Source organism: Onychostoma macrolepis, chromosome 14, assembly GCF_012432095.1.
Source record: "Onychostoma macrolepis isolate SWU-2019 chromosome 14, ASM1243209v1, whole genome shotgun sequence".
NCBI classification, from domain to species: Eukaryota; Metazoa; Chordata; class Actinopteri; order Cypriniformes; family Cyprinidae; genus Onychostoma; species Onychostoma macrolepis.
In genome coordinates this window covers 29973860-30000331 of record NC_081168.1, presented here as the reverse complement: position 1 = coordinate 30000331, position 26472 = coordinate 29973860, and the positions used below count along the sequence as shown (strand labels likewise).

At 41.2% G+C, this 26472-nt stretch overlaps 1 protein-coding gene across 3 annotated transcripts; it reads left to right on the top strand.

Annotated features, from left to right (window-relative positions):
- The first annotated feature begins 3056 nt into the window (after window positions 1–3056).
- Window positions 3057–20679, top strand: LOC131553649 (zinc-binding protein A33-like). Of its 3 annotated transcripts, XM_058798464.1 has the most exons (8): window positions 3057–3240; window positions 3339–3412; window positions 14358–14794; window positions 15054–15149; window positions 16838–17068; window positions 17183–17205; window positions 17288–17406; window positions 17689–20679. In XM_058798464.1, exons 3-8 carry the CDS (start codon window positions 14399–14401, stop codon window positions 18231–18233), a joined length of 1410 nt encoding a protein of 469 aa, XP_058654447.1. In that variant the 5' UTR covers window positions 3057–3240; window positions 3339–3412; window positions 14358–14398; the 3' UTR covers window positions 18234–20679. The 3 variants fall into 3 exon arrangements, with proteins under 3 accessions (XP_058654447.1, XP_058654448.1, XP_058654444.1); XM_058798465.1 differs by lacking the exons at window positions 3057–3240; window positions 3339–3412 and adding an exon at window positions 13173–13780; XM_058798461.1 differs by lacking the exons at window positions 3057–3240; window positions 3339–3412 and having other exon boundaries at window positions 14048–14794.
- The last annotated feature ends 5793 nt before the right edge of the window (window positions 20680–26472 follow it).

Genomic DNA, 26472 nt, shown 5'->3' with positions numbered 1-26472 from the left:
TTAGACACATTCTAGGCAGCATGTGAACTGGTTTGTTTCTGCACTTTCAGCTCTTGATTGGCTAAACATTGGGCACACTATTATGTGACAGAGCTTTATCTGCTGTATTAACTGTGAATATCACGAATGAACATGTTACTCTCCATTACTAATAGAACAGATTCTTACATTATCATTACACGCATAGGAGCCAGGTTAAAATCCTGATATAATATATATTTTTATAATGAACCAAGCAAAATTGCAAGTGAACTTTGGCTGCGAGTGATTGCGCTGCATTTTAATGCTGAAAACAAAAGAGTGGACTTTTTGATTGCATTTTGACAACTACTGCAATATACAGACTTAATTATATACTTTTGAATTATGAATTGTGGTGAAAACAGACATCATTAATGCTTTTACTGTAACTATTCCTGATTACTGTAACAATTCAGTCTTCCACACAGCTTAAAGAAAGAAAGAAAATCAAACCACTGTCACTGGACACTAAAAGGACACTAACTGCACATCATCTCTGCATTTCGAAGTGCATTTTGTGAATCAGAAGTTGTTAGTCTTTCTCTGTTCATTCTGTCATTCTCTGTTTTCAGCTGATCTGCAGAAGTCATTTTCACAAAAGGCTGACATTTACATGGATATGCTACTTTAAATGCTAAACTCTCCAGTTGTATTATGTTGACAAATGAATAGTTTGTAACGTTTTTGGTGGATTACCCAACCACCCGCACTGAAAAACTAGTTACCATGTAAATCTAAAAAAAACATAAAAAGTTAAAGGACCTTTTATACAGTATACAGTAGGTTTTTATGTGTATGAGTGTGTTTGCATTTTCTTGTGACCTACAACACTTCCGCACCATTCACATGTTCTCTCTTGTGGCCTCATGGGATAATAATGTCCATCAGATGCACGCAGTAGTAGGTCATCTGGATGCTATATTTCCATACATTACCCATCGCCGTGTTTAGCTGCACTAGAATGATCAAATCAGAGATGGTCTTAAATCTGGGACAGACCGAGGTCAAAGCATAACCACCGGCTTGGATTACGTGTGCCTTGATAAATAATCAAAATACATCCTTGATGTTATTGAATTTCTGTCAATAACATCAAGCAAAAATATCTGCCAATGGGGTAAGAAAAATAATCTTGTTTAGCCTTTGAATTAAGATTATTTTTCTTACCCCATTGGCAGATATTTTTGCTTGTTTTAGGCACAAGACTTAATATTGGAGAAGAGTTTTATTGATAAAGATGTGAATTATTCAAGTATAATCAATGTGAATATAGCCATTTATGTATTAAATTATTCTAGTGTTATAATCATGTGTATTTGCCTGCGTGTATAGAAGTCTGTATGAGAATGAGGCAGACGTATGTGAAGCTGCGTGTCCTGTTTTAACATTAGACAAAATATATGATGGAGCCCTTATTAAAATTAAGGCCTCCTGTCTGCTTCTGGGTGGCAGGCTGCAGACACAGCCAAAAAAAAGTAAAACAACTATATTGAACACGCCTAGAGAAAAACTGTACAAAAGAGGGTACAGAAAAAGATTCTGGAGATTGCTTTGGTTTTCTCTGTTTTATTGTCTCTGATAATAAAATCTAAATTCTGGCATCAAAACCCCAAGACTTTGAGAACGATTCCTCACAGCATCTGCAGAAGCCACCACAATATCTTCAGTCGTTTTACTTGTCAAGTAAATGCATCTTGATTCAAGAATATTTAGATACTTAGACTAGAAAACAAGACAAAAATACTAAGTGTAGGCCTGGAGGGCTATAAGGCGGAGCTGACGCCTGATGTGACTGAGGACAAAGGTGGAGCCGGAGGGACGAGGGAGACAGGTGGAGCCAGTGGGATGAAGGGACTGGGGAGATGGGCCGAGGGCTGAGGTGGAGTCTGGGACTCGAAGGCTGGAGACAGAGACAGAGACACGCCGAGGCAGAGCTGGTGACTAGAAGACCCAAGGCGGACCAAACACTACAGGGTGAAGACTGAGGATGAGCTAAAGGACCGACGGGAACTGGATGATTTCAGGAGAGGAGAGGGAGGCCAGGAGGGAACACAGGAGAACCGGAGCCAGGCCCGATTCTTCTGCGGTGCTAATCACCCTCAAACTAAATCAATAGCACCCTCAGTTAAAGCTGTAATAATGGCATTTCATATCAGATTTGCCAAACTATCCAGTGCATTATGGTTTGCACTCTGGAGATCGGTTTCTATTTCAACGTGTTTTGCAGCATCCATAGCCAATCACAGACATATCTGTTGATTTCTTGTACGCAACAGTCAATCAGGCATGTAAGAATCCACTCACCGCTCCAATTACCTGAGTTTGTGTTGTGTTCAGCACGAATCATCTCATTATAACAAAGTGTAGTAGGTTCAGTGTAAATAAGAGATTCATTGTGCAGCGTAGAGAACTTCAATGATTATAAAGTAAGTTTGTGAGATCGCAATGAACTAAGATGAGTGACAGCTTTATAATGATTCAGAGGTGGAAAGAGTACGAAAATATTCTACTCAAGTAAAAGTACCATTACATTAATGAAATTTTACTTAAGTACAAGTAAAAGTACCAGTCTAAAAATCTAGTTAGTTACATTTTAACAGTGGGAGGGAGGCAAATATGGGATCGGCCAAGGGTGTCAAACTCAGTTCCTGGAGGGCCACAGCCATGCACAGTTTAGATATAACCCTAATTAAACACATCTGATCCAGCTAATCTAATCATTCAGGTTTATTTGTAAACTACATGGTGTGTGTGTTGGAGCAGCGCTGGAACTAAACTCGGCAGGGCTGCGGCTCTCCACATAGCACAATCTCCAGTGTTGAAATCCCAGTGTTACGGACTTTTAGAGTAAAGAGAGTTGTGGTGTTGAATTGTAAAGGATTAACACTAGCTAGAGTAAACAGCACCATCTGGCCGGTGTCAAAACGGAGAATTACCCTCATTAACACCGTTGAGAGTTATTAGTGACATCCGGGACATTTTCTCGTGTGCGCGCCTAATCCGTCTGAAATATTTTTCACAGACGCCATTTTCTTTGCTCGCGATGCGGAGCATATTAGGACGGAAACAGCTAAATAAAGTGTTTAATCCTACTCACAAAGTGTGTTTTTCGTTTTATAATTATTTCAAAGTGTTGTGTGCGCCTAAACGTTTATCAATGGCATTTCCTTTCACTCGCGATGCGGAACAGAGGACTTTTCTAAAAGGGAAAATCCAAAAGTAAGTGTTTTAATCTCATTTAAAATATGTATTTTATAACATATTAATTTATAGCCATACTTATGTGCTGTGCTCTCCTAAACGTTTTTTTTTTTTAGAGAGATATTTTATTTCTCTCGCGGCGCGAGCAGACTGGGAAATTGGTATGGTTTTAACAAGGAAAACACTGAAAGTAAGTGTTTTACCTCATTTACTACTGGTATATGTATTTTATAAGATAATATTACTTTATGACGATATTTATTTGCTGCTTGCATCTAAATGAGCCTAACCGTTTCTCACAGATTTATATTGCTATGCAATCCGTCGAATCTCTCTTTTTTTATTATTATTAATATTTTTTTTATTATTAATGCTTGAACAGACAGTACAAGAAGAACATAGTCAAGGGATCACATACAAATCCAAAAAATAATGACCAATAGTTATAAATTAAACATAAATGACAAACACACACACATACACTTTAATAAAATAAAAATTGTTACAAAAAAAAATAAAAATAAAAAAATAAACAAGAAAATAAATAACACCATCAGATGTGAATGACATTGCAAAGATATACAAACAAATGTACATAAGGAAAGCATCTAAATACAAGGATTTTCTTTACATACCTCTGTATAATATTTCAGAAATCTTAGGGTTTTTTTATTTTTTATAAGATGAAGAGATTTTAGAAGTGAGTTTAATTCAATTTTAAAAAGGGGATAGGATGGATAACTATTTGCAAATTTTTGTTTGTGAATGAAAAATTTACCATATAAAAGGAAAAAATTAACAGTATGTTCCAGGGGTTTATTTTTAGTATTATCATAATAAAAAATAATGTCTTTTAAACTAAAAGAATGTACAACATCGGCAGAATCAAATATATGAGAACCTAGGTCAGACCAAAATTGCTTGGATATAGGGCATTCAAAAAACAGATGTACTGATGTCTCCTCTGCTTGTTTGCAAAAAGAACATGAGCTGTCAATGTCCAAATACTTAGAAATATTAAAATTAACAGGATATATTTTATGTCAGGATCTTTTCCAGTCTATATCATCAACCAAGGACCTCCAGTAGAACTTTCCTCTTGAAGAAATGTTCCTTTTAAACTGAAAAATTTGGCGCACATGCCTATTATTACATTTCTTATCTAACAGATCAACACCTTCCAACAGCAAAGTAGATTGAGTAACACCTGAACTCCTTGGATTAAATAAAGAGTGACTTTTAACAAGGTGAAGTAATCCAGGTGAAATTGCTTTAACCACTTTATTAAATTCTTTTGGAGGAGTCGGGAAACTATGGTATCTCATAAATTGCTCATAAGAGAGAATATTTCCCGAGTCATCAAATAAGCAAAGGATACAATTAATATTATTTTGAAACCACCTGGAGGAAAATAATGATTTATTTCTGATGGTAATATCCTTGTTATTCCATAAACATGTTCTATGGGGTGAAAAACTGTGAACATAGCAAAGCTTCCAAGCAAGGAGACACTGCTGATGAAATTTGGACAAAGCTATAGGTAGCTTAGAAGGTAGATAGTTACATTTCAAAATGAAGGAAAGGCTACCAATTTTATCAAAAATATGGTTGGGGATAAAATACCAAATGGATTTAGGATTAGCTAGACATCTTTTAAGCCAATTAATTTTAAAAATATTTACTGTGTAAGAAAAATCTAAAAAAGCAATACCCCCATCTGCTCTACTATTAGAAAGCACTTCCTTTTTTAATTTATGAGGTTTATTTCTCCAAACAAATTTTAAGAAAATACTGTTAATTTATTTGGCCAATTTATTCTCAACAAATAAAGATAGAGATGGATATACAAAATGAGAAAGACCCTCAGCCTTGGACAATAGCACTCTTCCATATAAAGATAGGTCCCGTTGTAGCCAGGAATTAAGAATGTTTTTAGATTTGACAATCCTGGACGAAAAGTTCAAGTGCTGTCTTGCCAGAAGATTTTTGGTGATATAAATGCCTAAATATTTAACCGTGGATTTAATAGGAATATTTTCTATGGAGTTATTATTCAAATCATGAACAGGCAATATCTCACATTTTGAGATATTCAATTTTAGACCAGAAGCACAAGAAAAATTGTATATTAAGTCTAGAGCCTTTGCCACTTGCGATTCATCCTTTAGAAACAATGTGGTGTCGTCCGCCAATTGTGAAATCTTAATTTCCCTCCCTAAAACAGAAATTCCTTTTAATTCTTGATTTTGAACAATACTTAGGGATAATAGCTCTGTAACTAATAAAAATAAAAAAGGAGAAATTGGGCAGCCCTGCCTAACACCACACAGTATATCAAATCTATTAGAGGTAATAAAATGTATGACAACAGAACTATTGATTCCATTATAAAACATAGCAATAGTGTCAACAAAGGCATCCCCAAATCCAAACAACTTTAGAGATTTTAAAAGAAACTGGTGCTCAATCGTATCAAAGGCTTTGTAAAAATCAAGAAAAAGAATAACCAGCATAGACTTTGATTAGTGAGCATTAAAAACCTCTCAATTTACTTGTATAAAATTTACAGCCATAAAAAGTTTTAAATATGTTAAATGGTATAAGAAAAGTCTTAATTATAATTTCAAGAGGTCTTACAGTTGGGGATGGAAAGACAAGAACCTCGATACAGCTGGATTAAACTTCAAAAGGCAATGATGTCATTGAATAAATATGAGTTTGGTGTAGGGAATATTAATATATTAGTAATATTAGTCCCGCCCATTTGGATCTGGCTCCAACCTCCGTTTATACCTATTTCGGAGAAGCCGCTATATTTGCTCCTAAAGCGCCAACTTAATGCATAATTAAAGAAATACATTAAGTGAACTTGACAATTCTGAGTTACACTGACAAATAACAGTTTGAAAATGTGTTGTTCACTTTTTATTTTAAGTTGGACCAACTTAAATTTATTAAATTGCAATTATTTAAAAGTTCTTATGGTCCATGATATTGGTACAGATTCTGTGTAATAAACAATTCTTTGTGACTGTATATTTCAAGTTGGAAAAGACGTTTAGTTCCCACTTTAAGTGAACCTTAGTTCCCAGGTCATCTATAAGATGGATTAAAATGCTGATAAAGTCAAGAAAAGAGTAGACAAACACATGACTGTATGATTGAAATGTCAAAATGTTAAAAAAACAAATAAATAAAACGTGTTTATTCTGTGGCACCTAAAAAATAATTTGGCACCTACGTTTTTTCTTATAGGAGCCAATGGCTCCTTACTTGATTTTTTTGTCTGGAGCCCTGATATAAATATATACATTTTCTGCCCCTATATCTTCAATTTTGTGATCATTCTAAATGCATTTTAACACTGAATCACGCAGTGAAAGAATGCACTCTAAATGCGCACACTAGTCTAATCTACTAGACTTCACGGCACTCTAGGAGAGTTTTGTATGGTTTTTGGCAAAATACTGATAATGTGAAATCGCACATCGTTAAAACAACAATTAAGATATTATCGCAGGTATCGCGCTGCACCACAGTCTCTTTGGCTAATTTGTGCAAAACCTTTTGCTAAACTGTCAAAGCTTCATTTTAACCACCAATGCAACGATGCAAGTTTACCTTTCCTCTACATGCTTGCGAAGGGGTGATGTCAGGATTTTATAAGCTGCTAGTTTGGTCTCCCCAGGCAAACACAGCTTACACTGCGTAATAGAGCATAAATATGGCCAGGGGTTCGAGTTCAAGTCGAATACGACGGGGTTTGGTTTTCAGCTGGGTCTGCACCGTAACGCCTGTCTTGTCCGTCTGCATCTTTCTTGCGATTTTAGCGCCAGTTTGTTGTCCTGCCCATTATTTACTGCAGTGGTTTCCAGGGAGCAATTTTTTTTTACTCAGTAATTAATGTGTTTTAAAATGTAGCGAAGTACAATACTTCAAACAAAATATTCTTAAGTAAAAAAAAAATTAAATTACTTTAAAAAGTAGAAGTACACAAAAAAGCTACTCAATTACAGTAACACGAGTAAATGTAATTTGTTACTTTCCACCCCTGTAATGATTATAAAAGTTAGCACTCTTTGAGCAATATCAATGGACAGCACTAAAACCTTTATATAGCCAGTGGCGTTATGCCCATTTAAGTGAGAGGGCGCGTGGATAAGCGGTTTGGAGAATGGATCAGTTTTTATAGGGAAAGACTGCCTAGTTAAATGTTTAGCCATGTCACTACTGATTTTTAAACTAATCAATCATGTTAACAACTTTACAGCACTTATTGTGAATTTCACTGACATTGTAGTTGTCACGAATCCAGTCGGCACTTCCATTCACCACCAGAGGTCACTCGCTCACCACATGGACTTTCACACCACACACCACACTGGACTTCATTTCCCATCATCCAACACTGATCACAGCTGTCACCAATCACTCATTGCACTAATCACACGCACACCTGATCCCACGCACATACTGATCACACACGCTTTATAAGCCTTGGACCTTCTCTGCCTCTCTGCCGAGTATTGTATGCATTTACCGCTCCCCTAGCCGTAGCAACTCTACCAAGCCCCTGATAGGTTTCCCTGTGTTTGTTCTACCCGTGTTCCCTGGATTAACCCTTGCCTTGCTGTCTGGACACTGTTTACCCCGTATTGGATTCTAGCCTGTGTTCCCTGGATTATCTCTTTGCCTTGCCCACTGGATACTGTTTGCCGATCATCGACCTTTGCTTGCTCTAGGATTACTCTTTGTCTTGTCCCTGCCATGCCTGTTTGCCATTGTTTCGACCCTGCCTGTACGACCACGTCTCTGCCTAAATAAAACTTGCACATGGATCCGCACGTCTCACGTCTCGTCAGCCCTGTTACAGAATACTCGGGCATACAAGGATCCAGCAGCTTTTCTGATGAACATTGGCCAGGTATGAACATTGCAAGACGGTTATTAGCCCTCAAGCAGGGTATGCGATCACTCGAGGACTTTATTCTAGAATATCTAGACATTGCTAATAATTCTGATTTTCCGGACGATGTCTTGATAGATTTCTTTTGTGACAGCATTAATCAGCCACTCAAGACTAGGCTTATTTGTGAGGGCCCACGTTCCTCACTCAGTCAGTTTTTGGATTATGCTCTGTTGTGTGTTGGCTCATCATTTACTGTGGGTGTTGCGGAAGAGGAATGCGACACCGCGTCTATGACGGTAATGGCGGACGCACCAGAGCCCGTTCACAAAATGGCAGCCACAACAACACCCCGTCATGTCACTACTGCCATTCATGAGTCACAGCAGCACGTCACGGCTGCTCGCCCAGAGTCACAGCAGCACGTCACGGCTGCTCGCCCAGAGTCACAGCAGCACGTCACGGCTGCTCGCCCAGAGTCACAGCAGCACGTCACGGCTGCTCGCCCAGAGTCACAGCAGCACGTCACGGCTGCTCGCCCAGAGTCACAGCAGCACGCCACGCTGCTCGCCCAGAGTCACAGCAGCACGCCACGGCTGCTCGCCCAGAGTCACAGCAGCACGTCTCAGCTGTTCACGTCACGGCTGACCTTCCAGAGTCGCAGCCCGTCACGGCTGACCTTCCAGAGTCGCAGCCCGTCACGGCTGACCTTCCAGAGTCGCAGCCCGTCACGGCTGACCTTCCAGAGTCGCAGCCCGTCACGGCTGACCTTCCAGAGTCGCAGCCCGTCACGGCTGACCTTCCAGAGTCGCAGCCCGTCACGGCTGACCTTCCAGAGTCGCAGCCCGTCACGGCTGACCTTCCAGAGTCGCAGCCGCACGTCTCAGCTGCTCGCCCAGAGTCGCAGCAGCACGTCTCAGCTGCTCGCCCAGAGTCGCAGCAGCACGTCTCAGCTGCTCGCCCAGAGTCGCAGCAGCACGTCTCAGCTGCTCGCCCAGAGTCGCAGCAGCACGACACCGCTGCTCGCCCAGAGTCGCAGCAGCACGACACCGCTGCTCGGCCAGAGTCGCAGCAGCACGACACCGCTGCTCGGCCAGAGTCGCAGCAGCACGACACCGCTGCTCGGCCAGAGTCGCAGCAGCACGACACCGCTGCTCGCCAGAGTCGCAGCAGCACGACACCGCTGCTCGGCCAGAGTCGCAGCAGCACGACACCGCTGCTCGCCAGAGTCGCAGCAGCACGACACCGCTGCTCGGCCAGAGTCGCAGCAGCACGACACCGCTGCTCGGCCAGAGTCGCAGCAGCACGACACCGCTGCTCGCCAGAGTCACAGCAGCACGTCACCGCTGCTCGCCAGAGTCACAGCAGCACGACACCGCTGCTCGGCCAGAGTCACAGCAGCACGTCTCAGCTGTTCGCCCAGAGTCACAGCAGCACGTCTCAGCTGTCCGCCCAGAGTCACAGCAGCACGTCACAGCTGTTCGCCCAGAGTCACAGCAGCACGCCTCAGCTGCTCGCCCAGAGTCACAGCAGCACGCCTCAGCTGCTCGCCCAGAGTCACAGCAGCACGCCTCAGCTGCTCGTCCAGAGTCACAGCAGCACGCCTCAGCTGCTCGCCCAGAGTCACAGCAGCACGCCTCAGCTGCTCGCCCAGAGTCACAGCAGCACGCCTCAGCTGCTCGCCCAGAGTCACAGCAGCACGCCTCAGCTGCTCGCCCAGAGTCACAGCAGCACGCCTCAGCTGCTCGTCCAGAGTCACAGCACGCCTCAGCTGCTCGTCCAGAGTCACAGCAGCACGCCACAGCTGCTCGTCCAGAGTCACTTCACGCCTCAGCTGATCTCCAGAGTCACAGCAGCACGCTCAGCTGCTCGCCCAGAGTCACAGCAGCACGCCTCAGCTGCTCGCCCAGAGTCACAGCAGCACGCTCAGCTGCTCGCCCAGAGTCACAGCAGCACGCCACAGCTGCTCGCCCAGAGTCACAGCAGCACGCCACAGCTGTTCGCCCAGAGTCACAGCAGCACGCCACAGCTGTTCGCCCAGAGTCACAGCAGCACGCCACAGCTGCTCGCCCAGAGTCACAGCAGCACGCCACAGCTGTTCGCCCAGAGTCACAGCAGCACGCCACAGCTGTTCGCCCAGAGTCACAGCAGCACGCGTCACAGCTGTTCGCCCAGAGTCACAGCAGCACGTCACAGCTGTTCGCCCAGAGTCACAGCAGCACGTCACAGCTGCTCGCCCAGAGTCACAGCAGCACGTCACAGCTGCTCGCCCAGAGTCACTTCACGTCTCAGCTGATCTCCAGAGTCACAGCAGCACGTCACAGCTGTTCGCCCAGAGTCACAGCAGCACGTCACAGCTGTTCGCCCAGAGTCACAGCAGCACGCCACAGCTGCTCGCCCAGAGTCACTTCACGCCTCAGCTGATCTCCTAAGGTCAAGTCACGCCACGGCTGCTCGTCCAGAGTCACAGCAGCACGCCATGGCTGCTCGCCCAGAGTCACAGCAGCACGCCACGGCTGCTCGTCCAGAGTCACAGCAGCACGCCACGGCTGCTCGTCCAGAGTCACAGCAGCACGCCACGGCTGCTCGCCCAGAGTCACAGCAGCACGCCACGGCTGCTCGTCCAGAGTCACAGCAGCACGTCACAGCTGCTCGCCCAGAGTCACAGCAGCACGTCTCAGCTGTTCACGTCACGGCTGACCTTCCGGAGTCGCAGCCCGTCACGGCTGACCTTCCGGAGTCGCAACCCGTCACGGCTGACCTTCCGGAGTCGCAGCCCGTCACGGCTGACCTTCCGGAGTCACTTCATGTCAATCCCAATTTGATGTCTAGTTTGAGGGATGTACCGCTGGTGTCTGCACGCACTGCTGGTATCCCCAAACCAACTCACACTAACCCTCCTGTTCTTATGCATATTCCCCTGTCCGAGGCACTTCCCCTGATGGGAACCGCTTTATGTTGCGTTTGGGCTGCGTACACCACCGCAGAACTGCCCGAGGTGGCGGCACACGCTGCAGAACCTTCCGAAGCGGCCGGGCTCACCTCAGCCTCTTGTATGGTGGTGGCGCCTGCAATGTTCCTCGGTCTGTCGAAAGGCGGTCGAGGAGACTGTTACCGCTGTAGAACCTCCAGAGGTGGCGGCAACCGCTGCAGAACCTCCGGAGGTGTCAGTGGTATCCACTCACCAACTCGCCTTGCCCTGCCACGGCCACAGAGGCCGCCCTGATTCCTCGTCCTGTCCTGTTTCGGCCAAGGAGGCCGTCCCTGAACTCTCGTCCTGCCCTGTCACGGCTAAGGAGGCCGTCAATGAACTCTCGTTCTATCCTGTCACTGCTATGGAGACTAATTCTAAACTTCCTATGTTCCCTACCTCAGTCCTTGTGTCTGTGCATGTTCTGTCTCCTCCTTGTGTCTCCATTCTCCCTAGTTCCCAGGCTCTGCTGTGGGTTCCTGATCCGTCGTGGTGGTCTTCGGGTCCGTCTGCTCCGCTCTGGTCTTCTGCTCCACCTGTTCCACCCGCTCCGCTGTGGTGGTCCACTATCTGGCTCTGGTGGTCTTCTGCACCGCCCTGGTGGGCTCGTGCTCTATCTGCGCCGCCGTGGTGGTCTGCTGTCGGGCTCTGGTGGTCTTCTGCACCACCGTGGAGATCTTCGGGTCCACCCTGGTGGGCTCAAGTCCCGCCTGCTCCGCCCTGGTGGGCTCAAGTCCCGCCTGCTCCGCCCTGGTGGGCTCAAGTCCCGCCTGCTCCGCCCTGGTGGGCTCAAGTCCCGCCTGCTCCGCCCTGGTGGGCTCAAGTCCCGCCTGCTCTGCCCTGGTGGGCTCAAGTCCCGCCTGCTCCGCCTGGTGGGCTCAAGTCCCGCCTGCTCCGCCCTGGCTTCCTGCTCTGCCGGCTCTACCTCGGTCCCAGATCACTCCGCTTCCACAAGGACCTGGCCTCCATCCTCCCCTGTTCCGCCTCCGCTCCACCTCCCTCCTGGATTAAAGACTGTGTGAGCGCCTGGAAGCCGCTCTTAGGGGGCTCTGTCACGAATCCAGTCGGCACTTCCATTCACCACCAGAGGTCACCGCTCACCACATGGACTTTCACACCACACACCACACTGGACTTCATTTCCCATCATCCAACACTGATCACAGCTGTCACCAATCACTCATTGCACTAATCACACGCACACCTGATCCCACGCACATACTGATCACACACGCTTTATAAGCCTTGGACCTTCTCTGCCTCTCTGCCGAGTATTGTATGCATTTACCGCCTCCCTAGCCGTAGCAACTCTACCAAGCCCTGATAGGTTTCCCGTATTGGATTCTAGCCTGTGTTCCTGGATTATCTCTTTGCCTTGCCCACTGGATACTGTTTGCCGATCATCGACCTTTGCTTGCTCTAGGATTACTCTTTGTCTTGTCCCTGCCATGCCTGTTTGCCATTGTTTCGACCCTGCCTGTACGACCACGTCTCTGCCTAAATAAAACTTGCACATGGATCCGCACGTCTCACATCTCGTCAGCCCTGTTACAGTAGTAGGGTTGCTTTGTGAAAACATCTAAATGGTTAATTATAGATATTGTAAGACAGAAACTCACCTGTTCCCCACTCATGTTGGTCTGCTGTATTCCCTGAAAAGGTAAACGTGTGTTTCGGGTCTCGGGAGACTAGCGTAAATTGACCAACAGCGTCATCTACTGTTTTTGGAAAAGGAAGTTGCTCTCAGTTGCATTTGTGAGAAAATCAAGCCAAGTTTCCTCATAAAAAGGCAAATGAGTCTCACAGTTGTAACACACAATACATATATTTGTCCATACCTCTGCATTTTCTCTCAAATAGAGTTTTGTATTTGCAAATCACTTTGCGTTTGTTTGAAAGTCGAGTTTTTCTTTGCAAAGCAGATTGTGTTTATTTGCAAAACGCTGGATTTGTTTGATGAATAATGGCACAAAATACGCTCCATATGGTGTTTTCTTCACTCGCTCGCTGACTGAATACCTCTTTCTGGCGAATTCTCTCGTAAGACACAATGAAGTGCAGATGTGTGTACGAATCTGTAAGATATTCATTTCACAGTGTAAACAGCTTCAGTGATTTTAATGGGAGTTTTTGAGAGTGCTTGTGACTCTAGACTGTCAGTGAAAAAGTTCTTTGATAATGTAAATGTTTTTTGCTCTCTTTCTGAAATTGTTATCATAAGTAGCCTAACTTCACTAAAATACCTAAATTCACATTAAATATAAAGTCAGTCGTATTAAAAATATATTATGGCATGACACCATGTTTGTTACAAGTGAACAGACAGGTTTTTATGCATAGTTAATAGACTACATTATTAGGTTACTTTGACCATCGCCCACTGTAGATCAACTATCATAATCTATAAAGGTGAGAATCAAGATATTTCATGATATAGTTAATGCTTTTGGGAATGTTTCGAATAGAAAGGAAAAGATAAATAAAACATAAGTGCTATTGTGGCTGCTGTGTGCAGAGCTTTCCTTCCAGCCCTTGATCTCCACAAGCGCTCCCTCAGCGATGAGTGTTGCGGGCTCATGCACCTGGTCAGACTCTTCATGGGGTTTAGGCTCCAGGGCAGTGTATGCACTCGTCCTCTTCTCAGGCTCGGGATCCTCAGTCACAGCAGGCCGGTCTCACTGGTCTGTGTTAGGCTCGTGCAGCTCCATCACATCAGTTAGAATTTTTTACTTGCAACCATGCATTTATTTAAGTTGTGGAAACAGTTCCCCTGAATATTTCTTTGTAGTATTTGTTGTTTAATTATTGCACTGCCTCTGACAGGGTACGCTGACAGGAATAAAAAAAAAAAATCATTCACAGTCTCAATCTAAAGAAATATAAAAAAAAAAAATCTTATAATGACTAACATATTTTAATTTTATATGTAGATTCATTAGTTTGATTTATTTTTTCAGTTCATTGAGTCTAAGAGATGAAAGCACAAATAAAGTTAAAATAAACTATATTTTCAGTCTGTATTCAGAACATCCAAAAGCTCATCAGAAACTCCACCCTCTCATGACCTTTAACCTACCAGGAAGTGACTAGTCTTATTATTTCTCCTTTACACATCATACTGAAAGCTAAAAAGAGTCAGTGTTGTGGAGATCAGAGGAGGACACTATAAATGAGGATTTTGGAGAAGTGTATTGAACAGAATAGGTTTGATTTTGATTTTGATTGTAATTGTTATTTACTTTTCAAACAAATTTTCAGAAAGTGAAAGTAAATTGTAAGTCGTTGCAGAAGAAGAGGAAATGGACTCAAAATCTGTGGAAGAGCTTTCTTGTCCCGTGTGCTGTGAAATCTTCAAGGATCCTATTATTCTGTCCTGTAGTCACAGTATTTGTAAAGAGTGTCTTCAGCAGTTCTGGAAGACCAAGAAAACTCAGGAGTGTCCCGTCTGCAGAAGAAGATCCTCAAAACAAGATCCTCTGTGTAATCTAGTGTTAAAAAACTTGTGTGATTCACTGATAAAGGAGAGAAATGAGAGGCGTTCATCAGGATCTGAGGAGATCTGCAGTTTACACAGTGAGAAACTCAAACTCTTCTGTCTGGAGGACAAACAGCCGGTGTGTTTAGTGTGCAGAGACTCAGAGAAACATGTCAATCACACATTCAGACCCATCACAGAAGTGCTTTCATCTCACAGGGTATGGCAAATGTCTTTTATTTTCATATGCTAAGCACAGTGTTTTGCTAATATTTTTTTTGCATAATAATCCAGTTGTGTACAATTGAATGTTCATCCTTTATAAGTTAAATAATTAAAAAATATGCATGACCTGCAAATTTAAGGCACAAATGGGACTGTTTGACCATATGACCATACAACATATTAACAATACCTAAAAAACATCCAAATATACTAAACCTCTTATAAGTTTAACAGATTTCCATCTTAACTTGTAGGAGGAACTGAATACAGCTCTGACATCTTTACAAAACAAGTTCAAACATGCAGAAGAAATGAAAGCAAAGTGTGATGAAACAGTGCAACACATCAAGGTGAGGATATGGAGTAAAGAGTTATGATGGTCATTAGTGCAGTGAGTGTTAAAGTGCCCCTATTATGCCATTTTTAAGGTTGCTGATATTGTTTTACGAGTCTCCTAAAACATGTTTACATGCATGCAAGGTCAAAAAACACTTTAGTTTTCTCAAAAAAAATATATTTAATTTTACCTCATTTCTAAATTAATCATAAACGACTCGTGTGAAGCAGTTCGAAGAATCAGTCTCTCTAAACCCCTCCTTTCCGTGAGCACTCACTGCTGTGATTGGTCAGATGGCGCAGTACTTTGTGATTGGTTTACAGTATTTTCCAGTTGTAATATAATTTGTAATACAATTAATTTTAGGATAGCCAATGAATACCAACACAAGTCTTCGGATGGAAGACGCTCGAGTTCATGACTTTCCTACTGATACAGACTCTGGGGTAAACTCATACGATTATTCCATGTAAACACCACATTTACCATCTTTACGTGGGGAAAGTGAAAATTTAAAATTAAATGTTTGCGGCCACATAAGCTGTTAGAAAGCATATAGATTGAGGATTTCCTAGAAGCAAGGATAAAATAACATTTTGTGTACCAATCCTAACAAAATTATAGCTGAAATGATACTTTATTCACTAAAATAAGTTTAATCTTACCATATCCAAAAACTCGCTGACTCTGCTGTTATTTAATAGATTAAATGCACTAGAATTTTATTGAATAGTGCGTGGAGACACCTTTTTAATTAAAATATTCATATTAATCAAGGATTTATTTACTTTTAATGTACCTTAACGCACCTTAAATGTACAGAAATATGTGCTTTAAATGTCCTTTAGTTATGATTATTTCATTTATTCACTATACTATTTATTACTAATGTCTCATTTCAGTTTTAGTTTGGATCTAGTTTTGTATTTATTCGAGTTTATGCAAACCGTGGTGCTGTAGTTCCTTTATAGCCTAAGTTTAGCCTTTAAGTTCTGGCGCTAGTATTTATGCTTCAGAATTCAAAATTCATAAATGTTATATTATTTTGTGAAGATTATCTTTATGGACAAAATGTGTAAGTTTCAAGAGCTATGATTGAACACAGAGCTTATTTTTTGCGATAATCCAAAAGCCTTTTTGTCGAGGAACCAGTTTCATGCTAACAGCCGATCCGCCTACAAAATGACATCATAGTTCCCCCCATAACTGACAGCCCTGGAGACTTGTCAATACATAGAAAAGATGGTCTCGATTGCACTTTACCAATTCGAGCCAGAGTCTGATGATGAAACGGTTGAAGTGGCTGATCGACAAGAGACTGATCTGCAAGCACGACTGGAGCAGGATGTTTCTCAGTCAGTGGTGAGTTTCAAGTGTTAACAAGTTTGCGGTAATTATAAGATGTGATAGCAAGTTATTCTCGATGTAGAATGTGGGCGGACATTATGCAAATGTGTTACTTTGTGACATACAGCCGTAACAGAATAAGATTCGAATTCCTGAAAACTCGTTTAGGTGAGTCGACTGTTTTTTTTTTTGATAGACAATAACTTTATTTATCGTGCACTGTCGGCTTCACAACTTTGCAGATAGTCTATGTTCACATACAGCTACATGACACACTGCATGTAGGTAATATTCGAAAAGGCATAATAGGGGCATTAAAGCAGAGCTGACTGAAGTGAATGTATGTGATTTCAGTCTCAAGCTGAGCACACAGAGCGTCAGATTAAAGAGGAGTTTGAGAAGCTTCATCAGTTTCTCAGAGATGAAGAAGAAGCTACAATCACTGCACTGAGAGAGGAAGAGGAGCAGAAGCAGCAGATGATGAAGGAGAAGCTGGAGGAGATGAACAGACACATCTCAGCTCTTTCACACACAATCAAAGACACGGAGGAGATGATGAAAGCCAGCGACGTCTGCTTTCTGAAGGTGACGACTGAATTCAGCTTCATTTGTATAGAGATGCTCGTTAACAATGAGACAATGAACTGTTATGAGTGTTTGATAAGATATTAAATGTTGTTCAAACTCTCTATTTTCCAGGACTTTAGCATCACGATGGAAAGGTAAGTTGAGCTGCTGGTGTTTCTTCTCTCAGTGGATCTGAACTCAAATCCTCTGCAGTTCTGATCCTGAATGTTCTTCCAGAGTCCAGATCTCACAGCCGGATCCACAGATGAGTTCTGGAGCTTTGATTCATGTCCCACATTACTTGAGTAACCTGCGGTTCAGAGTCTGGAAGAAGATGCAGGAGACTCTCAAACACAGTGAGTCTCTAGAAGATTTGAGACCAGTACCAAAGATTAAATAGTTCAGATATGAACAAAGACAGATTAACATACGAGATAGAAATACTTCCAATAATGACTTGAAGTTCTGTGGAGTTGAAGTGAATCTGAACTGTATTTCATAAGATCATCAGATCATACAGCAAACTCATAATGTCTATAAAACACAGTCTATTCCTCATGGTGTATGTTTATGTATTTGGTTTACTTTTCTAATACCATCATATTTTATCGTCTAATCTGATTTTATTCTCTTCGCAGCTCCGTTGACTCTAGATCCAAACACAGCAGCTCCTTGGCTCACACTCTCTGCTGATCTGACCAGTGTTTCGTTCAGTGATGTATGTCAAAATCTTCCTCGTAATCCAGAGAGGATTGATGAGTATCCATGTGTTCTGGGATCTGAGGGCTTTAACTCAGGAGCACACTGCTGGGATGTGGAGGTTGGAGACAATACATGCTGGACTCTTGGAATAACCACAGCATCAAACCAAAGGAAGGGATTGGTTTTCTTTAACACTAATGTCTGGCGTGTGCAGTACATGAACAGTGAATACAGCTCACAATCCCCAAAGCAACCCTCGACTCTCTTGACAGTTAAAGAGAAGCTGCAGCGTGTGAGAGTTCAGCTGGACTGTGACGGAGGAAAGGTGTCCTTCTCTGATCCTGTAACTAACATCTGTCTGTGTTCATTCACAACAACCTTCACTGAGACTGTCTTTCCATTCTTATATAACTACTGCACAGCTTCCCCTCTCAGGATCTTACCAGTTAAACTGATTGTAACAACAGAAAATCACAGTTAAATCTCATTCTGCTTTTAGATCAGTTAAGGTACAAAATTTTGTTGTTTTCATTGTTTTGCATTTTATGGTTCAATAACACTGTAATCAAAGGAAAGGGTCTCATTCATAAATATAAAATCTACTCAAACTGTTGTTTAAGCTACTCTAAAACATTTTTCACATTTATTATGGATTTCTTATTGTTTTTATCGAAAAGGAAAAAATGTAGGGTAGGACTTAGTTCTGTTCATCTGTTGTTGACTGGATTTTGATACGATTTTTGGATTTGATTGGTTTTACACTCAAATATGAATGTGATCTTGCAGTTGATGGTGGAGGGATGGGGTTTAATTACTGCTAACGGTTCACACACTTCTTGAAAGTAATTGAATTTCAGTTATATGGATTCAAGGCCTGGGAACTACTTGAAAACAAATATAGGTCCTTGAAAGTGCTTGAATTAAATTTGAAATAAATTTGGTTCATGGCGCTATTTCAAAAATTGTCCTATATGTGCAAAGACAGAACGAAATGGCACTAATGATTTGAGTGGAGATGGGGTAGCGCAAAAAAAAAAAAAATTCGCAGTCACGCACACTCTGTGTAAAGTGAGAACATCTTACAGTGCATTAATAATTATTAGGCACGTTGATATTCTGATCATATTTTTTTTCCAAGCACATTTTACCAATACCAAAACACATCAATCTTAATAACTACTATTAATTTTGTATTTAATCAGAATCAGAATCAGCTTTATTTGCTAAGTGTGCGCAAACACATGAGGAATTTGTTGTGGTTTTTAAGAAGCTCTTGGTACATACACGCATACATATATACATACATATCTGACATGAGAATAGAATCATTTAAATAAGACTTAACAATAATAATAATAATGTGTATGAATCTGGAACAGAAGATGTATGTACAGATTTGTGCATTATTTTATCTCTATATACAGCTGTATAGAAACAAATATGCATATGTATTTACATAGTACTTGTGAGAGAGGCAATAATTAGAGATGGAGAATGAATTACAGGCATGAATTGCAGAACACAGGTAATAATTCCTGTGTTAGCTGTTTAGGCTGGAGATGGCATGGGGGGAAAAACTGTTTTTATGCCTGTTTTTAATCATTTACAAGTGATATATAATTGTCCATGAAGGCTGGAAGTGAAAAACTCTTTATTCAGGTGTGCAGAATTATTAGGCAGGTTTTCTTTTACAGATTAAATGAGACAAAAAAAAAAAAAAAGATTTAACTCAGACTGAAAAGTCAAAAATGATTAAATCCCCATGAGAAATATTCAAAACTAATGCAATACAGAAATTGCAAAGTTAAGACATGACCATTGGTCAGCGAAATGCTCATTGGGTCAGCAGCGTCAGATAAAAACAGGTGGAGAAGAAAAGACGCATGTTAACTGCAAAATAATTAAGTATTAATGTGAGAAATTAGGTGTAAAACCATCAGGAAACATTTAGTCTCCAGAACTGCAACCTTCCTGGAGTCTCCAGAATTACAAGGTGTCAGGTTCTCAGAGACTTTGCTTGGGTAAAAAATGACCCTCACTTAAGAATAACATGTTGAAGTGTTGTGAAAGACAATTTTTTTTTTATAGGCTTTATGGACAGATAAGTTGAGAGTGACTCTTGAAGGACCAGCACCACATCCTCTTGTACCACTGTTTGAAGAATTTATTTTCCAGAATCTGGCAGTAAGTTTTAGGAGCTCATTTTTAGTGAATCTCTGCAAGACAGACTTTTCAGGATAGGAGATGAACTAAAAATGAACTCCCAGAACTTACTGCGACATGGAGCTAAAGAGAAAATGTAGAACTTGAAAAATAAGAAAAACAGCTTAGTGAAAAGCATTTACAGTTTCAAAGCAAATAGAAAGTCCTATTTTGTTTTTTTTTTTAATTTATTTTCTTTATTTTTTTGCAGATTTGCACAAGGTTTAAAATTTTCATGAAATATTTTCAAAAAATATTGAAGTTTTGTGCAGCTGCATGTATGAAAAAGATGAAAAAAATGGGATTTACAATAATTTTGACTTGAGTTTATTTATTAATGAGTAACGTCTCTATTGAGAGAATGTGCAAATATTTTTAATGTTAACAGGTTTTACCGTGTTATTACAACATTTAACCACTTTTTATTCATTTAAATCTTGTACAAGAACTACAGCAAAAACTATTTTATAAATATTTTAGAAATTGTATTTGAATATTAGTATTGATTTCAATGGATTTCGTTAAATTCCTTTGAACACGGCTGCTCAGAACGGTCTAAATTTACGAAACCTACACTTTCAAAACATTGTTACTTAGAAATTTTTAATGTAAATGTTAAGTGTAAGTAAAATGTTTAGTTCTGTAAGGTCTTTCATGACACTACATATGCTGGGGGTGTGAATTTGATAGGTGTTGATATGAAATAAATGGTGCTTTAAAAAGTCCTTGAAAGTCCTTGAATCTGGTGTTTATGAAAGAGTGGGAACCCTGTGCTAAAGTCCTGCGTACATCACCACTGTTATGAAAATGTTTTTTTTTTTTTTTTTTTAATAAATGAAACACATGGATTCATGTCAACTATGAGCAAAATATATCACTTGACTGCTTGGAATTTCCATTTTAGTTTTTTTTTTTAATTATTATTATTTTATATTCATTGGCAACAATGATCTAGTGTAAATTTATTTTTATAGAAATTAAAGGAAAATTACATTAATTATTTAACTGGTTGTGAGAAAATATGTCAACACAGGAACAGAAACTGTGTTGCTGTAAAAAAAAATTTTCTTTTGTTTTTCCGCTAATGTATCTGACAGCAGACAGTGAAATGAGAAATCACAGTCACTGCACTGAAAACAGCAAATATAGAGTCAATGGGAGCGACTTACACTTGGCTGATTAGAAAACTTGACTTTTGCACTTGCTACATATGATGATACACTTACTATATCAAGAGTAAACTATGATTTTCTCAACAATATAGCCCTGCGTCAGCTTGATATAAGGTATGAACAGTGTATACAGTGTAGTTGCCAAACCCATGATTTAACACATATTGTTTCTACATTCAGTGCTAAGAGTATTGATCAGGGTTAGTCAGTCCTGCTTGCTTTCTGCAGAGTTCAGCTAAAGCCTGCTCCAACACACCTGTCTGTAATGTTCCAGTAAACCTGAATGTTTAGGGTAGATTATTATAATTGTTTAGTTACAGGAGTTGACCTCTGCACTAGACCTCAGGAGCAGAGTTGGCTACAGAACCTCAGCCAAAGGCTCTCTGTAGCTGTGTCCTAAAGTGAAGTGAACGCACTTCAGAGTGCTTGGACTTCGAAGGCCACGCCTCTGAAGTGCACAAAGGACCCTTTGAAGTGCATGAAGGACGCTTTGCCTTCGCAGGATGTTCCCGATTACCACTCCTGTTGCATAGGAACGGTGCAAGAGGAGAGCTGCCATCCTGACAGGATAAGTGGAGCCAGAATTGCTCATTTTTGTTTTATGTTTTACGTCATAATGGAGGAGAAGGTGGGAATGCTTCATTCATGGTTTGCTGTATCCGGGTTACAACTTTAAATCTAGGTATTGGGTTGGAACTTACTTGAATAATGTAATGATACATATGAAAAACACAAAACACGCACACACATAGCGGTTCAAATGCTGACTGATATATTACAAAGGTGTGATTTTATTTATATAGTTTATTGTCTTGATCATGATGAACATATTTATACAGGTTTGCAACCCTGATTTTTAGGCAGTTAAGCATAAAAATAAAAATGTGAATAAAATAATAATAAAACTAGAGCATTGTACAGCTCAATGTTAATATTCTGACAATAAATGTTAGTTTCATTTTCAAAATTATCAGTGGTGGACTGTAAGGAAGTACATTCGTTAAGTAATTTCGTACAAATGTGAAGTACTAAGTTTTTTTTTTTTCTTCTCACAGGACAGCAACACCACAAAAATGTGGTCTTTTACATGATACATTGTTGTAGATTAAACTACCCAACAGTATATGAAGGCAACTTTAAATTTAACAACCTTGAACATATGCAGAAGTAAAATGCAAAACCATCCTGATGAATTCTTTTTCAGAACAATACTGAATACCTTTACTTTTCTCTCAATACCTTATGTACATTGGAGTATGCAAGATAATACTTTTTTAAAGGGACAGGGAGCAGTCATGGCCTAATGGATAGATAGTTGGACTTGTAACCCAAAGGTAACGGGTTCAAGTCTCAGGTCCGGCAGGGATTGTTGGTGGGGGAGTGAATAACCAGTGTTCTCTCCACCTTCATGATTGTGGTGAGACCCTTGAGCAAGGCACCGAACCCCCAACTGGTCCCTGGCTGCCCACTGCTCTGTGTGTGTGTGTTCACTTCTCACTGCTGTGTGTGTGCACTTGGATGGGATAAATGCAGAGCACAAATTCCGTGTATGGGTCACCATACTTGGCCACATGTCACGTCCTTTCCTTTCCTTCACCCCAAAATAAAAATTCTGTAATCATTTACTCACTGTCACGAATCCGGTCTATGAACTTCCGTTCCCTCACCACCAGATGGACTCTTGCACTTGTTGCACTTCGCCAGAATCCAATTCCCATCATCCATTGCACTGACGACACACACAGCTGATTGCACTAATCATTCGCTTACACCTGAGAACTATCACACAATCACACACCCTACATAAACCATGGACTTCCCTTCACAGTTCGGCGAGTATTGTTCTGTGTATAGCTCTCTTCAAGCGTTAGCTGCCTTACCGTGCCAGTCCATGTTTCTTGTTCAGTTCCAGTATTGTCCTGCGTTTATCACTTCCCTAGTGTTAGCTGCGATACAGAACCGGTCTCTTGTTTTCTAGTCTGTGTTTCCAGTATTTACCCCTGTCTCACCATTCGGACTCTGTTTATGTCTTACCTGGACTATTGCTCTTGTACCTGGATTATCTCTCTGCCTTGCCTTGTTGGATATTGTTCACCGATCGTCGACCCACGCTTGTTCTAGGATTACTCTGTGTCTTGCCCATGCCATACCTGTTTGTCATTGTTTGACCCTGCCTGTGTTATGACCTGTGTAAGCCTGCAAATGGATCCGCACGTCTCGCGTCTCGTTGACTCCGTTACACTCTCCCTCAAGTTGTTCCAGGTTTGGAATTTTTATTTTTGGGTGAACTATGTCTTTAACTAAGGTTTTAAATATGACTAATAGATTTTCCCCAATAAGTTACTAAAAGTAGTTTACTAAAGTCTCAATATTTCTTCTACCAATTACTTTGTCATAGCTCTAAACAATTTCTCTTTTCCTTCTTTCCCTAAATCAGAGCAGACCCCTGTACTGCAGGATAAAGCTGAATGTGCCAGCGCTGGACCGGTTTTTAATGGTTTTGGGCTGAGCAGGGAGGCCCTGACAGTGCTGCTGGATCTTCAGAGAAGTATCACAGTCCAGACCCTGGTGTTTCTCTTCTGTCTGGCCTGTGGTGCATCATACAGAGTGGTCTCCAGAGTGTTTGACATGCCTCGTTCTACTGTCCACCACATTGTCCTCTGAGTCGCTGAGGAGGTGCTGGCCATTCAAAATGAATAAAGTATACAACTTATTTCATTTTTAACTTCCATCACAAAAATAAACTACAGAAATTAGGTTGCTTCATTGACAATGTGAAAAAAAAAAAAAAGATATTGAAAAATTGTAATGTACCCATTTTTTTCCCACTGTTTTCTTTTGCCTAATAGGGAATGGCTAATAATTTATTTGTTAACCATTCTCTCAAGAAGAGAAAACAGTCTCTCCCTGCTCTCCTGTCTCTCTCTGGAGTTTGATGTCCTCCCTGAGCAGCTCCACCAGCTCTCACTCCCTCACCTGCTGTCCCAGGACACTTGCAATACTAAGGCAGAGCAAATAAACCATGCCTGTTAACATCAGCACAATGAATTTCACCAAAAATGTGTCTATTAATTTGCTTACTTTGTATTTTTTAAGTCCTTCACCAGCAGGCTCATTTTTTTACAGAATAGTCCTAAAACAAGAGAAAATGGAAACTATGAAAAATATAAAGACAGGTTTGCAGTCTTAACATTAGAAAATATGACACAGCAGTACATGCATACAAAATACTTAAGTGCTAAAGTTTGGTTAAAACATTTGTAGACATATCTTGTATGACAGCACTACAAAAACACAACAAGTGATGTTTTATAAACAAATTTCGGGAGGAGCACACACATATAATTAACACGGCCAATTCATCATTAGTAATTACATCCCTCCGCATCCCGACTCCGCACCTTCAGCCCGTTCCTACTACCTCAGCATGGGGAGGAGCACTCGGGGGGAGCGCTTTGAGGCCGGGCTAAAGACCGAGCTCGGAGCCCTCTCCCTGGACAGCATGCCAAATACGCATAACCTTTACTCATGATTATATGCAAGTGTGAACTCGTGAAAGGGAACGACTATTGCCTTATATACTGGTTGTCTAATTGTTTGTGGGCTTTGAGTTAAAAAAAAAAAAAAAAAAAAAACCTGGCTTTTAACACTTGTTTCACTAGGTATTTGAGTAAATGAAAACACAGTACTTTTCAATGTGAATTCCCCCACAGAACTCTCATATCACCCTGCAGCCCAAGACTGGTTGCCCATTGTCTATCGTGGCCTCCCAATAATCCCCATCCACTTGATTGGCTCTATCTCTCTCTCCTCTCCACCTGTAGCTGGTGTGTGGTGAGCGCACTGGCGCCGTTGTCCTGTGGCTGCCGTTGCATCAGCCAAGTGGATGCTGCACACTGGTGGTGGTTGAGAAGAGACCCCTATATGATTGTAATGCGCTTTGGGTGTATACCAATACACAATAAAGCGCTATATAAATGCTCCATTCATTCATTCATATCCTCCAGGTTCTTTGAATATAAATTCCATCATCATCTGCCCGCAAGTGACTCTGAGATATGGTAGGGTGCGAAGTGTCCATCAGATGTACACTTAATTTTCCTGTTAAATGAAGGGCGCATTTGAAGTCGCTTTTAAATTACGTCAGCCTTCGTCATGACGCAATCGACCTTGGAATGCGGTCTTTGGAGGATGCATCCTGAATTGGGACAGCTTACGTCGTGGCGCTGTGACGCAATCGCACTTCAAATGTGCCCTCCGGAGTCCGCGCACTCCACGTTGGGACACAGCTGTGGAATGGCCTTCTCAGCTGCCATAGTTGCAACTCTTGCGTCATCAGAACAGGGTGTTCAACGCAGCACCGTTTCCGTTTAAAAAACGTTTTAATTGCAACGTTTTGTTGGGGCTGAACGCAGCCCAGGTAAAAAACTGGAGGTAAACGGGTAAAATCCATGGAATAAGTTTAAAATTATTTTGTCTTTTTATGTCAAAATCGGAATGCAAATCATTTTTATAGAATACTGTCGTCAAAGACGCCATTTGAAGCTAAACACAGACGTTTAAACGGACATACTATGGATGGAAACTGCTATGATTATGCTACTTTGAAAGTATAAATTTTATTTAAACAATAGGTCTACATAATATTCACATATGCTGTTCATAGGGGACTTATTGTATTAGCCCTACAGTTACAGCATGATATATTATTTAAACCTATTACTATTAACTTTTTTACATAACATTTATTTATTTTATCTCACAATTAAACAACTATTTTGTAGCCGTAAAGGCTATAGGTGTGTTCGACTTCATGCAGCGCCGTGCAGACCGATCGGTGACTGACTTGAAGCAGTGCATGCCGGTTAGAATTTTTTTTTATTGCATATGAACATTTATAACAACAAGAGAAATACAACTTTGCATATAAATGCCATCAGTATGCAAGATTACAAGTAACATAAAAATTAGCAAGAGGAAGAAAGAAAGCATAAAATAAATAAATAAAACTTTGTCCAACTTTGTCCGACTTGAACCGGCGCCGACGCCACGTCACTGTCACGTGTGGCATCAAAGTACCGCTACAGCGTTTCGAGAGCAGCCGGCTGACTCAGCTCGAGCAGTTTCTCCAGAGCGACTGCAGGAGCGCTGATGACCACACAGCTGTTTCACCATTGGCCAAATTCACCACATGACAAGTGTGTCTAACATCTTCAAATCCAATACTGCTCACAAATCGTATTTTACTTGGATCACATTCATGTGAAAAAATGGACTAAAGCTAAGCCAAACTTTGAACATTTTATAAACGAGATTAAACAATATGGTACTATATTAGATAAAATT

Bases quoted from the DNA above. Each gene is read 5' to 3' on its own strand.
- LOC131553649 (XM_058798464.1), top strand. From the start codon at position 14,399: ATGGACTCAAAATCTGTGGAAGAGCTTTCTTGTCCCGTGTGCTGTGAA. The intron at 17,206-17,287 runs GTAAGTTGAGCT...ATGTTCTTCCAG, and splicing joins TTTAGCATCACGATGGAAAG to AGTCCAGATCTCACAGCCGG. The intron at 17,407-17,688 runs GTGAGTCTCTAG...TTCTCTTCGCAG, and splicing joins GCAGGAGACTCTCAAACACA to CTCCGTTGACTCTAGATCCA.